The sequence below is a fragment of the Pseudorasbora parva genome, chromosome 3 (assembly GCF_024679245.1).
Source record: "Pseudorasbora parva isolate DD20220531a chromosome 3, ASM2467924v1, whole genome shotgun sequence".
In the NCBI taxonomy this organism is placed as follows: domain Eukaryota; kingdom Metazoa; phylum Chordata; class Actinopteri; order Cypriniformes; family Gobionidae; genus Pseudorasbora; species Pseudorasbora parva.
The window spans coordinates 27,615,373-27,630,782 of NC_090174.1; the positions used below are offsets into that span (position 1 = coordinate 27,615,373).

The 15,410-nt window shown below is 40.3% G+C and overlaps 1 protein-coding gene across 3 annotated transcripts in view; it reads right to left on the reverse strand.

The window, feature by feature from the left end:
* adamts3 (ADAM metallopeptidase with thrombospondin type 1 motif, 3) overlaps positions 1-15,410 on the reverse strand; it is a 190,500-nt gene that overhangs the window by 24,903 nt on the left and 150,187 nt on the right. For 2 of the 3 annotated variants that reach the window (XM_067438268.1, XM_067438270.1), the window contains 4 exons: positions 10,303-10,359; positions 8,801-8,884; positions 8,253-8,333; positions 352-515 (listed from right to left, as the gene is read on the reverse strand). In XM_067438268.1, coding sequence (XP_067294369.1) covers positions 352-515; positions 8,253-8,333; positions 8,801-8,884; positions 10,303-10,359 — 386 coding nt within the window. The remainder of the gene's footprint in view (positions 1-351; positions 516-8,252; positions 8,334-8,800; positions 8,885-10,302; positions 10,360-15,410) is intronic. The other variant, XM_067438269.1, reaches the window with a different exon arrangement.

Genomic DNA, 15,410 nt, shown 5'->3' on the forward strand with positions numbered 1-15,410 from the left:
TTTTTTTATGGCCAAAGTAAAATGACAACAAATGGCTCATAATTAAATTTTATAATATTTAAATGTATTAAATAAACTAAAATATAATATATATATATATATATATATATATATATATATATATATATATATATATATATATATATATATATATATATATATATATATATATATATATATATATATATCATTCATTAAAATAAATGTACATTTCAAGAAAATCTAAGGCATTGCAACATTATAATGTACAGTATTAAAATAGATATTCATTTGAAGAATTGATAAATAATAATAATTTATAATAATATCACATTTTTAAGCCTCAAATTAAATTACAGAAAGTTTATTTACCAGAACAACGATTGCATCCTGTAGTGGACCATCAGTGTGGAGAGTCTCGACATCATCCTCGATGAGGTAGTCCCACTCCACTCCCATTTCAATGAAGCGCTGAGACCTTGCATCTTCTCCTTTGCCATTGAGAATGTAATGTCCTGTTGCTTGGTTCTTGATAGCTGTATTCAGAGATTAATTACAACTCTTTGTCATCTCAGGGATAAGAGGATAACAAAAAAATCTCAATCAAATTGGACGATCGGTATATTTAAGCTTTCGCATAAGCCATGCACACCTCAGGACAATCACCATTGCTAACAGTCATCAAATGTCACTTGTAATGTGAAAAATTTGTTTAGGTTCCAGAACATTAAATATGGGGAACATGGTCCGGAATGTTTTAAAATAATAATGAATTTACAGATTTACTGAATTACAGAACTGTGCAAAAGTTTCATGCAATGAAATCAAATTTGACCTTTGATTTCCCACGTTTAATATGATGAATTTGTGTTTATTTTTGCCAGAGAAAAAAAAGGGCTGCATATCACAAAATGTTAACTTTAAAAAAAAAAAATCTGTGGAATGTCAAAAGGTTTTGCTCCTCTACTGTATACAACAAAAGTAAATGGTGACAATGGAACTGTAAGAACAGAATAAAAAAAAAAAAAAAGCTTATATAAGCAATAAAAGCTTCATACATTTAGTAGTCCATACAATTAGTACACTATTTTCCAAGCCATATCATAGATCAAAGAAGACTAAATTGAAATGTAAGTTATTTACAAAATCTGACTTTAAAATGATGGTCACCATACAGCTTGTGAACTTCACAAGGGACTACACATTTGTTTGTTTTTTTGGTTCTCTTTCAGTCGGTCACATTTGACGTATGTTGGATGTCACGATGAATTGGGATCACTTCTGGGAGCTCCTATTAGCTTCGAGATATAGAGAACGGGCCAATGACTATTGGCGCTCTAGAAATACTGTCGAGACTATGAGACCTCAAACAGGATTGGGTCCCTTCGTTGGTCAAAAAAAGGAACCTAGAATTAGGGGCTCTAGCAGAGGACAGATATCAATCGCTGCATCGGAGAGAGGGCTGTTCTGGTTTGAAAATGAAGATGATGCTGAGATTCCCACTATAATAGTGAGTGCTCATGCTGAATAAGATTCATACTTGACAGCCATGCTTTCCATGCTGGAAGGGTAAGCTAGATTTGGTCAGGAGCTGCTACCAGAGGAGGACTGGGTGGAGAACCACTGGTAAATTCTGTTCTGCCACTGGTGTTAAAAACAGCCAGTGGTAGCCAAAATTCTAAATTCAAAATTTATAAGAGCAGTTCTGATACCGCTGGGTGCCAAGAGAAAGCGTTTGGTGGTGTTCAACGCCGCCCACCCTCAGGCGCCTCTTCAATCGCCAGCAGGGGATGCCAGCTGTGTTGGAAGGCACACAAGCGGCCTTTGCTGCCCCGCTACTCGTACGTCTGTGGTGCCGTTGGTCCCACTGGTTTCGGTCGCTTGGGGCCTGGCTATTGCTTACTTACCTTACTGATTCAGTTCACCCGGTGTCCCCCATGCCCCCAAGTACAGGGGTGTCCACTTCACCTCTGTGTCGAAGGATGGAACCCCTGCACTTCAGGCGGAGATTGCAGTCCTATGGGCGAAGGACAGATCGAGCCAGTCCCTTCAGTTGATATGAAGACCGGCTTCTACAGCCCATACTTTATTGTACCCAAGAAAAGCGGCAGGTTACAGTCGATCTTGGATCTGGAATTCTTGATCTGAAGGACGAGTACTTTTATGTATCCATTCTTCCTCGACACAGACCGTTCCTATGCTTTGCATTCAACGAATGAGCATATCAGTATCAGTTCTAAACGAGCATATCAATATCAGTTCTACCCTTCAGGCTGTCCCTGTCGCCCCCGTGTCTTCACAAAAGTTGGGAAGGCCATTGCTCCCATTAGAGAGCGTGGTGTTCGAATCCTCAACTACCTCGATGACTGGGTGAGGATTTGAACACACCGAGAGCATGTGTGTGACAACAGGGACATGGTGCTCACTCACCTCAGCCCGTTGGGGCTTCGGGTCAACTGGGTAAAGAGAAAATTCTGCCCCATGCAGAGAATCTCTTTTCTTGGGTTGGAGCTGGATTCGGTCAACCTGACTGTGCGCCTCACAGATGAGCACGTCCAGTCAGTGTTGAACAGCTTGAATTCATTCAAACGCGGATGGCAGCACTACTGAAATATTTTCAGAGGCTCCTGGGGTATATGGCATCCGCAACCGCAGTAATGCCGCTCGGATTGCTCCATATGAGACCGCTTCAATGCTGACTACACGACGAGATAGGCGTGGCACAGCAGGTCCCTCCATGCCTCAGTGACGCCGAGATGCAGCAAAACTATCAGCCCGTGGTCGGACCCTTCATTTCTATGGGCAGGAGTGCCTCTAGAACAAGGGTCCAGGCATGCTGTTGTCTCCACGGATGCCTCATCCACCAGCTGGGGTGCCACGTAAAACGGGCTTGCAGTTTCGGGTCTGTGGACGGGGCATCAACTGCAATGGCATATCAATTGCATGGAGTTGTTAGCAGTTCATCTTGCGCTGGGCCGCTTCAAAACACTGCTACATGCCAAGCACGTCCTGTTCCATATGGACAGCATTGCGGCCGTTGACATCAGTACATCATCGTAGATCAACAAACAGGGTGGTCTACACTCCTATCGCATGTCACAACTCGCCCGCCATCTGCTTTTATGGAGTCAGAAGCATCACAGGTTGCTTCGTGCCATTCACATTCCTGTCCTGCTCAATCGTGCCGGTGACGAGCTCTCATGACAGCCAGTGCTCCCGGGAGAGTGGAGACTCCATCCCCAGGTGATCTCGCTGATATAGAGCCGCTTCGGGACTGCACAGAACAGTTAGACCTATATGCCGCCCCGGACACAGCCCATTGCCAGTTATATTTCCAGACTGTGGGGACCCTCGGATCTGATGCCCTCACACACAGCTGGCCCTGGGGTCTCCCCCAGTGAGCCTTCTTGCACAGACTCTCTGCTTATATGCTCCAGTCGAGTTCCCCAAAATGGCAAACCCTGTCGAGTCCTCCACAACGCACGGCAGTCGGACGTGGTGGAGCGTCTGATGCCAGGTCTAACACTTATATGCATTGGTGCAACTTGTGTTAGGCTGGGTTCCATATGTTGGGACCCCCAGGGTGTTCCCATATGTGTATTCTTCCATTATTACGCTCTCCCTACGGCGAGCTGTGTCTTTCCCTCGTGTTGCTCCACCTACAATGGCCGGGGCCACCCCTGGGACTTGTTCTACTGCCCAAGGCCAGTCGATATGTATATTCTCCACATGGTAACTCCCTCTGGGCATGATGTGGCTTCAGCAGCGGCCCCCCGGTGGTCCCGTCGCCACAGTTATTTTACCATCACTGCAGGCCGAGTCACTAGTTCGCCTCCTCAGTGAAAAAAAAAGTTTGTTGCGATCTCTTCCGCTTTATGCCCACGCTGCGGGCCGGAGTGCGAGATGCAAGTCTCGTACGCCAATAGTCATTGGCCCGTTCTCTAGATCTTGAAGCTGATAGGGGCTCCCAGAAGTGATCCCAATTCATCGTTGACATCCAACCTACGTCTCTGTTCCCTCCTTCAGGGAACGAGGGTTACCATATATGTAACCGAGATGTTTTTTTGTTTTTCATAAATGTTTATATTTGTGTGAATTTTGCCTTAAAATTAGCATGGCCATTTGATGACTGACAAATTGTTTAGGTGTTAATCATAAAACTAATCAGAGCAAGCAAGGACACTATTGATGAGAACTCACATGTAATATATATTCCTTAATTCATTGTTCACATATATTTAATTATAAGGCAAATATTATTATTTTTTTTATCCCAATAACAAATCTAAAATGTCTGGGAAAAAAATCAAATGGAGACAGAAACGGGTTATTTCATTCAATTTAAATTGTATTTTATTCTTGAAATTTCTTTTTTTTTTATGGCATTGCATCCCACAGCATTTAATCCCACATCAATTAAAACATCACAATACACTAAACAGCACTTAAAACTAAAATAATACATAAATACGTACATTCATGTCTGCCTACAGTACATCAATTTAGTAATTTCTTTTTTTTCAGATCCCTCAGGCCTATATTAATTTAATAGCCTTTCAATTTAGCATACTCTACTCTAAGTATTCGGTTTGATGGAAATAGCATTTTTACATGCAAATGAATCTAAATATTACAATCAGATAAATTAAATACATGGATAACAGAATTTTTTTATCAATTAGCTATTAAGCACCTCTAAAGGGGAAAAAATACTGAAATAGAAACATTAACTTTGGAAGACCTCTTGGAAAGTTAACTAGGGCAGTAAAGTAAGGCATTGAACGACTTACTGTATCTAGCTAATTAAAATAAGGTTGTGTTTAATTAAAAGTTCCCCTACCAAGGAGTAATATTCAACAGTACATTAATGGTAAAGCACTTTCAAGAAGGGGAATATTCTTAGAATAAAAGTGACTTTAGTGCAGTTCATTTAATTATGTGCATTACAAAGTGATAATTACTGTCTGTATGGAATTCTCAAAATGAAATCAAATGGGCTAATAAATAATTTTGTCTTTCTCTCTTTTAACTCTGTGTACATTTAGACACAACTCTGTGAAGCTCAAAATTATGAAAAAAGCCCCTCCCCCCTCCCCACCATATTGCCTGCGTCTCAATCAGTTCCCTAGTTCAGTAGTCAGGGCACTGATCAGGACATAAGTCAATGGGCTGACTCCCTGATCAGTGCATCAGTAAATGCTTCCATCTGCTGCGGTTGTCAGCCATTCTCCATTCAGCTTTCAAACTGCGTGCCACATTTCGTTATGACAGTCAACACGATGAAATAACGCTATATGGTTCCGCATAAAATGACTTTCTGGCTGGAGTTTATTGCTGCAAATCGTGTTACTTTCTACTGAGCGTCTGTTAGTCCATAAAATTGCTGCCTCATTAAAAAGCTGCACTATAAATTTAAAATAAATGTATTTTAATTTCGTAGTATATAGGCCCTATTTCAACACATTCTCACATCTAAATCGTCACATATGGACGCTTGACCCGGACCCCTTGTCGTCACAACGAACTGGGCGTACCTTTATCGTCAATTTTCGACGCGCTGGGTGCTCCATTCATTTCAATGAGAAACCTTTGGCGTCATACACAGACGCATTTAATTATTTGCGTTTGTAAAAGCAGACATGATTTTATTAATAATTAAAGGCTACTTTTATATTTTGGAGCAACTAACCCAACTCCTACCCTAAAACTACCCACATCTTAACAATATAAAACACATACCAGGCAAATAAATGTACAGTCACAAGTATTTATTGCAAAATCTGACCAAAACAGTATAAAAGTATTAACTCATGTTGCATTCCAAGTCTTCTGAAGCCATACGATATCTTCATGTGAAGAACAGAGTTGATCTTGATGTTTTAATTGCTGAAATGATGATCCCGCTGCCCCGTGAACGAACTCATTCATATCTCATTCAAATAATTCAAAAGACTCTTAAAGGGGGGGTGAAATGCTGTTTCATGCATACTGAGCTTTTTACACCTTTAAAGACTTGGATTCCCATCCTAAACATAGACAAAGTTTCAAAAACTAATGTTGGACGTTTGATGGAGTATTTCTGTGTTAAAAATACTCCTTCCGGTTTCTCACAAGTTTCGGCGAGTTTTTTTCGAGTATGGGTCTACTTGACGTTAAATAGATCGGAAGGTCCTTGTATGGGCTGTACGGGCTCTTCTCCCGGTAGGGTGCGCGCGCGCGTGACTAGATCGAGAGAGAGGAAATGCACGCTGTAAACAGTCTCTCAGGTGCAGATCCAGTCGTCCGTGAACACTTATGACGCGCCGCACTCCACTTTATTCCTATGGGTGACGTCGAGCGACTTCAACGCTTCAGCACAGCATTCCGGGAAGGCAGCGCTGCATTTGAACCGATTTGAACGCAGAAATGACGGGAAGCTTCAAGGCATCGCTTCTTCAGTCGCGTCGCAAAGTGGATTTCCACGGTCACTGCTGTCACAGGACTTCACCAAATCATACCAAAGAAGTGTGTTTTTGACAGAGCGGTCCCAGCGATAATGTTTCGGTCCTGCTTTGGAAGCAGCCGGTGAGTAAATCAACTTCAAATGTCTCTGCTATTGGCTACCGTCGCATGAGTAAACATCAGTAAACGAAAACGATCGCGTGCTTCGTCATTCAAATGCGCTAACGGTTACTCGATTGTTGTTCTGTATAACACTAGTCTGACTCTGACGTGCTAAACCGTTTTGCTTGCTACCTCTAAGGTCTAGTCACATACAATAGTCCATAAACTGAATCATGTCCTCATAAACTGTGCGTAAAGACACACAAAGGCCCCTAAATACAGTACATACCACAGAGACGGACATCCTGATGTTGCCGTTTCTCCTGTTCAATTTATTTCAGCCTCAGATTTGATTGTGGATCATTATCTGTATTAGCTGAGAGCGATGGGTTTCTCCACGCTTGAGGACGTCACCGCTTTGTGCACATTCGTCATTCTTTAGCTCCGCCCACACAATACAGAATGTGTTGCCTATTTCTATGGAATGGGCTTGTCAGAGGCTATAAATAGACATGAAACAGGTATCAGTTGTTCCTGCTAACCAGGGTTACAGTCAAGCAACCCAAAATGTTCCTCTTCAAAATCTGATGCTGTGTACTCATACTTTATGGGAATGAGAATACCAATGCCGCCACACTGGGAATGGCTCCTTTTTAAATAGAATAAGCAGATACATGGCTCCACAGATAGATAATAAATCTCAATTAATTAGCACAGTACACAACAATATATATATATATATATATATATATATATATATATATATATATATATATATATATATATATATATATATATATATATATATATATATATATATATATATATATATATTTTTTTTTTTTTTTTTTTTTTTTTTTTTTTTAAGACAGACATCTACAACAAAAACTCACGTACGCAAAGTGCCGAACACTGGATTTTGATAGCAATGATAATGTTACAAATCAAATCAAATAATTTTCATTTAAAAATTACAACTGCAATAAATACATTTCTGAGATTTTTAATTTTTTTTAAATGTATAAATAAGAAATGTTGGAAAGAATACTTTTAAACACAAAACAGGCAGGTGACTGTCTTATGAGTGAGTCATTTATTCAAACTATTTGTTCAAACGGCTGATTCGTTCAGGAATTAAGCAGTTGTTTATGAATGGATCATTAAATCTTTGACTCAACTAATTCGTTTAAAACGCTGAATAATTTAGTAATGAAAACATGGTCAAGTGTTAATGTTTTGTTAATGTTCTTTTACATTAATTAAATACATTCATACCTCAAATGCTTTAACAACTTTTGCTAAATGTTGTCTGACAAGCACACAGTGGGTAGTTTTTGTACAAAATGTTAACAACTTCTGCCTTAAAATCAAAAACTGCTTTTAAAATACATGTTTGAGCTTTATGCTGTGAAATGAACATTATTTCACTCGTAACTTGTAAACAGCTATTTTAAAAGCCAATGTATTTTCCAAAAGGTGCCCACGGCTTGAAAATCCTCATTCCCATTCCCTTTTAGGACTGTGGTCCACAATGCTACAGAAAAACTGAGGTGGACAGTGACTGTCTCTAAAATCTGGGAGCATAATTCTGTTTGGTGCGATGGATATATATTATTAAAGTGACATGGAGCCATTAGGCACAGTTCCCTGTACTGTGCACAGAATACATTAGCATGCATTTGATTCTCTTACCGTTTAGCCTGGGAAACATGAGGACAGATTTCACTTACCAAGAAATTGAGGAGAAGCCTCATGTTCTTGTATGATCACATGTCTAGCCCCAGGAGGAATGAGAAACATCTTTAGGTAACCTTTGCAATGGTGAAAAAGGCAAAGGGAGAGATGGCAGAAGCAATTAGTTAGCTAAGAATTCTAATATGCATTGATCTTTGCAGAGGTGGACATCGCATCACTAGAAGGCATTTCTACAGTAGTACATCGCTAAAGCTTTTAGATTTGAACAGTAGGACTATTACAACTGTCCATCTAGCAGGGTCATGACAAGCCTATAAGGGGAAAACACCAAGACATGACAGAAGGTTCCACATCCATTCATATCATACATTCATGTGAATATATGATCCTTCAGAAGCTCATATAACAATGTCAGGTGAAACAAGACTGAAAACCATGAACGATTGTTATGTGAGGCTAATTAAGAAGGACACTGAATGGCAGAGCTTTGAATCAGTTTGCAATACATCACACAAGAACACAAAACACTAATGCCGCCTTCTCTACGAATGCCCATTCCTCTGCAAAGCGTGAGACCACTCACCCATCACATTTCTAGAAACCTCCGTTTCATTCAGATACACATTCCGAGCTCCTTTCGGCAGCAAGAAGGCTCCTCTTGTTTTCCCTTCAGAATCAGAATGATTTGTTATGTCATTTTGTCCTACGCTCTTTGTCATTGACATGTTAAATGCCTCTAAACTAAAGGTAGACTGTTTCTGGCAGTATGACGCATGTCTGAGACACCGGTGTTATGTAAAATGGTAGCCAGGAGTCTAATCGTTACAATAGAAGATAAAGTCATTTAAGGCAGCATCTGCTGGGAACTTTTTATAATCAATTAATGTGGACAGGAAGACATCTGCAGGAAAGAACGGGGCTGCTGGGAAATCCTAATAAAGTTAGAGGTTGTAGTGCAGGTCTAAAAGTAGCAGGAATAAAAAAATAGGGCTGAGGAAGGAGAAGAGAGATTAAAGAATATGAATACTGCTATACAGCTATACAGTATGTGTGCATGAGGGAGAGAAAGAGCATATTAGATTCACTTGAGTGCATGTTATTTTCATAATATGTCAATAATATTATATTTATCCTATTTTGAAATTAGAATGTAGTGTAAGCGCTTCAATACTTTTAAAGAGACAGTTCACCCAAAATGAAAATACTGTCATCATTCATTGTTGTTCCAAATCTTTATGGAACGCAAAAGAAGATATTTTGAAGAATGTTTGGGTCAATGGACGCCCAATGACTTGCATTGTACAGGCAAAAAAACAACACTGGAGACATTTTTCAAAATATCTTATTTTTTGTTCCACAAAAGAAACGCAAGCATACAGGTTTGGAACAAAATGATGGTAAATTATTTTGGGGTGAACTATGCCTCTAATGTAAGAGCCGTCTTCAATAGACATTTAAGTAAAGTCGAGTTTGCACAACAAAACATTTTATGTCAATCCTTTAAGGGAGATTCTGAGTTAAATTTAACTCAAGCTTATCTGTAGTATGCTGTCTATCACTAAAGAAATGTAAATTATTTTGTAAATACAAAGGAAAAAACTTCACAATTCAGATTTTTTTTCTTAGAATTGCAAAATATAAACTCACAATTGCGAGTTTTAAAATCCAATTCTGAGGTTGAAAAAAGAGACTTTTTTCTCAGAATTGCACGTTTATATCTCAAAATTGTGACTTTATATCATGCAATTCTGAGCGAGTGTGAGATGTAAAAAACTAAATAATTCCAGTGCTTCAAGAAAAGTATGACCTTCACATTTTTACTTCTAAACTATTCAATTCATTTGTAAGTGCATTCCATTGTAAATGCATTACTGAAAACATGTTTTTCTTTGGGTTTTAGAAACAAAGCTATGGAATCAAAGTTATTTTCTATGGTAAAAGACAGCATTACTCAGATGAAGTTGATAGGGTTTAATTTATATCAACCTCAGAATATTCCTTTAAAGCTACTAGCTATGCTCAATGCAAAGGACAGCAGTACAGCAGGAAAGAGAAGTGTAGGATTAGACAATATAAGATACTTGCAGGTTGTGTTTTCCAACACAGGGATTTCTTTTTTGGATCTCTTGCTTAACTTTTTTCCTGTTAAAAAAGTGATCAATTGAAAATATAACAAGATAGAGTTAGAAAAGTCAAAAATGACGATTTAGTTCATGCAGATAATGTGTTAAAAGTCTCAATGATAAAAATTAAGTATAATATAAGGAATTTGTGATACAAAGCATCACAAATTATGTACAATCCCCCATTCTGATGCATATTTTATGACAGGATCATGATGTAAACATCATGGAAATTCTGGTTAGAGCCAGAATAAAACATTAATTCACGGTCACAAGGAAATACAGCACTTGTGACACCATGCTAATTAAAGTTCAAGAGATTGCACATTGAGTATTCATAATAAAAACTGAGGCACATCTGCAAAACAGAAACCAGAAATCATGCCAAAAACAAGATGGGCCTATATAATAAAGTACATTGTCTCAATAATGCCATATCACATCATTCAGTTGCAACAAAGGCAACAGAAACACAGATTAATCCATATTCTTAGACACATTTGTCCTGTTATCTGTGTATATGCAATAGTAAAATTAGGCAGCTTCTGAAATTACTTGAACGATATATTGTGCCAGACCCACATGGTCCATGTCAAGGCCTGAATTATAATTATTCTAAGAATGTGATTTGCCCATTTAGGCTAAAATTAACTGATGTAATCATCACATCATTTTTTGTTCGGAGCAGGCACAGCTCTGAAACATTGTATGTAGTAAAGTACACTGCATTTAAATTAGCTAATGCATACGGAGGGATTGACAGTGCTTCCCAGTAATTTTAAAGATGTCATCTCCTTCCTCTTTGTGCATTTAAGTTTCTCTCTAATCACAAGTTTCTCTCTAATCACCATGAAGTAAAAAAAATAGGATTAATCAATGAAAACACTACATGGGATGTGCAGTGACGCTATTAAATCTGCAGAGGTAACACAACTGTTCCAAAGTTTAGGGTTTAGAGTTTTTTCTCTTTTTTTCTTTTTTTTTCTTTAAGCCAGTCTCATATGCCCATCAAGGCTGCATTTTTTTTAAAAATCTGAAAATACAGTAAAAACTGTAATATTGAGAAAAATTATGTTTTTTTTTTTTAATAATGATTTTTATGGTAATAAATGGTTATTTAATATATATTTTAAAATGTAATTTAGTTCTGTGAAGCCAAAAAATAAACTTTTTCAGCAGACATTGCTTAAGTGACACATAATCCTTCAGAAATGATTCAGAATTCATTTTAACTAGAATCTACTGTGACAAATATACATTTATTTACTGTAAGTTTTTTTTAAATCAATTTATCACATCCTTTTCTAAATGAATGCATCCACTTCTTAGAAAAGAAAAATTACTCACACCTTTTACTGTTGCAATGACAAAAATCTGTCACTGAGTGGGCAGTGCTTAAACCAGAAGTAAAAATCAAGCCCATTTTAGATGTGAATCTATTAAATTTATATTTTACATAAAGTATATATATTTTTTTTTTTTAAATCTTGAAAATAGTAGGATAGGCAACCTATTAAATTGAACATCGCAAATGTGCCTGTAGGGTTTATTTGGTCATCTAAACGCAGTCAACTATTATAACTCTTTGGACCCTGGGAAGGAAATTTCAAGGCTGGACTCTGGAACTTCAATTTAATACCCCTGCACTACAGTAATGTTACCAGCCATGGTGATAATGTGTCAAAACACCATATAATTAAAACTTTCTTTGAAAAAAGCAATCACAGTGGGGGGATCTATTTATAAAATGAGTTTTGGTGTGAGTCTCAAGCTCCCACTAGGCTGCACAACTGAAAGACACCATTAAAAAGTAAAGCGATGGTTCCTTAAGGAAACCAATTAATCGACTACCGTGCTTTTATCCCTTACTGCTGTTGGGTGAATAATAATGACACCACTCCCCCCTTAACTGATGGCTTTTTTGTGATGGACTGCACAAATAAAAGCATGCTCTGCCTCTGTCCATCTATTCTGATTCATTGGATAATAAATGTTCTGGTTTTTAAAATTTTGTTCAATTCAAATTGAATTCACTGCCAATAGTACTTGAATCTCTCTGTCAGGCAATGTCAGTGATAGAAATTGGCTGATCGACAATTAGTGTGAACGGTTGAATGGTTGAATAATGAAAACCACATCATTTGAAAGGAGTGAGACTGGTTCCAACAAAACCAGGATCCTTCTCCTCCGTGTCTTGGGGAAAAAAAGACATCATTTAAAAATAAACCATATGCAGTTTGTATGCAAAGTAGACTGTTGAGTTAGAGTGATAGTGTTAGTGTTAGTCCTGAGGGAAGCTCTGGTAGTTCATATAAATGCAATAAATGCTGTTTATTGTTTCTCTGTGTTTACAGGTAAGCCAAGCACGTCCCGCATCAAGCAGCCTGGTGGTCCTGAATGTCAATGTTCTTGGCATTCATGTATTTACTGTTTAATGTATGCAGTATGCATTCCAGCTGTCTATCATTCACATTCCCCTTTTGATTTACATGAGTGTGATGTTTTTTTCTCGGTTTAGGGATGCTGTGATATGTGTGTGCGCGCGTGTGTGTGTCCTGGTAAACACTACATTATGGGGACAAAATGTGACCAACCCACCGCATCACAAAAACGTTTTAACCCCTTAAGCCCGAAATCTACCGTCCGTGGTACAACCACTCCCCACACCCACCCACCCTGCGGAATTTTTTTAAAAAAAGTTACTAAGCAACCCCTGAATGTAATAACACAAAATATATATAATTATAAAGCTTAGAATCTCAGCTTTCCAATAAATCTATCCATTTTGATCAACTCTTAAAGAGTGCTGAGTTCCCATTCAGTCGGTTCCCATTCAGTCTCGACGCCACGTCGGAGTACCGATGAATAGGAATCTTGCTAGCAAGAGCCAATATACTTTGAGTGTAACTAAACAAAACAATGCACATTGGCAGGCAATGATTGCACCAGCTGCTCATGCCACGCAGCGCGGGTATAAATGAGGCACAGGTGCTTGCATCAAATTAGCCTTTTGCTTCGGAGCCGAGTGGTGAATGGATTGTCCTGAAATCACTCTCTACAAGCGTGTGTTAACATAACGAGTCAAGCTCTTCAGATGGATCTCTCCTCGTTTGGTGTTGGAGTGACGGCATTACAGCGGGGTCATATTTCTCTCTTTCTCTTTCTATTTTGTTTTATTGAACAAAAACAAAAGGCTGTTCTCACAGCTGGTTCGGTGCACTGTTTAGAGCACTAAAAAGCCGTTTTCACGGCTGGTAAGAGATCGCCTTCTATGAAAAAGAGAGCGCGCACGATAGGCTGCTCACATTCCCTGTCTGTGTCGCTGCGACTATCCCCCCAGAAAGCATTTTACATAAAAGAGCTACACAGATAGAGCTTGTGTCTTTTTAAAGATGACATTCTACCTGTGTGTTTCTGGTTGCGGTTGTTCCCTGTCCTCAATGACGGCCATGAGCACTGTTTCACATGTCTGGGCAGCATGCTGAGACTGCGTTCGTGGGTGGTTCATGTTTTCAAATAGGAACATGACTACGTCGGCGTGCCGGTTGTGACTCTTCTTTCTCCGGGAAGCTTAAGTCCCCTTTGTTGTTGGCCAGCCGCAACTCATGTTGAAAAGCACAGCCACGGGTCTGCTCGACACTCTGGGAGACTGTGGAGATCAGCGAGAGCTGCCGCCGGGGGAAACCCGGACGGTCCATTCGCTTATCTGCGTGTTGTGTGCCGTCGAGCAGCTAAGCTGCAGCACGGGTTGTCACGGCAACCCAGCACTCGCTCGGCGCTCTATGTGTGCTGTCCCCTGGCCTATTTCCTGTTGTAGCTCCCTCTCTGGTGGCCAACAGGAGAGGTCTACTTTGGTGTAATGACTGGGGTGACCTGAGGTGGGTGGGGCTTCTTCTGGGAACCAACCCCTTAGGGCTCCTCCCCCTCTAGCACACTGCAAGCTTTGCAGCTTCTGGATGGAATTGCTGGTCCTTCTTATGGGGGAACCTAGCGTTTCATTCAGGGCTCCAGCTGAGGATCAGATGTCAATCGCTGCATCGGTTAGAGGGCTGTTGTGTAATGGTGTGTGCTTTGCTGAATCAGATTCAGAGTCAACAGCAGTATGGAACTACTTTGGATATGTAATGCCAAAGAGAGTTGGAGAGTTGTGGCCGCTCAAACACTGGACCACAATCATCCTCCTCCTCTTTCGCCAGCAGGCAGAAGCGGATGATGCAGGGACACACCACAGCCTCCTCGCGGACTCTCTGCCCTCCGTGGAATCAGGTATGTGTTGCACAGCACATTCCCACCTCACTGCGGTTTGCCTCCACGAGACAGCCACCCAAGGCCAGTGCCTGTAGTCCACCTCGCTGCCCCACGGTGGGTATGCCGGTGGTCCTGATGATCCCACTTGTTCGGTCTCTGCGAGCCTGGCTAGAGCTCCCAGTCCGTCTCGCTGGTTCATTTGGACCATCAGGCTTGATTCAGTTCGCCCGATGTCCTCTCAGGTTCATGGGCGTTCGCTTCACCTCGGTGAATACTGCAGACACACATGTCCTGTGTGCGGAGGTCGCAGTCCTACTGGCGATAGAGCCGGTCCCTCCAGCTGATATGAAGACAGGCTTCTACAGCCCATACTTCATTGTACTCAAGAAAACCAGTGGGTTATGGCCAATCTTGGAGGGGGCCCTTGTGCCCATGAGAGAACAGGGCGTTCGCATTCTCAATTATCTCGACGACTAGCACAGTCCCGGGAACAGTTGTGTGAACACAGGGACCTGGTGCTCCGACACCTCAGCCAGTTGGGTCTTCGGGTCAACTGAGAAAAGAGCAAACTCGCCGTGTGTAGAGGATCTCTTCTCTTGGTATGGAGTTGGATTTGGTCGAGCGGACAGCGTGCCTCACAGAGGAGTGCGTCCAGTTGATGCTGAACTGCCTGAACAAGTTTCAAGGCAGGACTGTGGTTCCACTGAAAAAATTTCAGAGGCTCCTGGGGCATATGGCGGCCGTGGCGGCAGTAACACCACTCGGCCTGCTTCATATGAGACTGCTTCAGCATTGGCTTCACGGCCATTTTTTTGGAGTTAT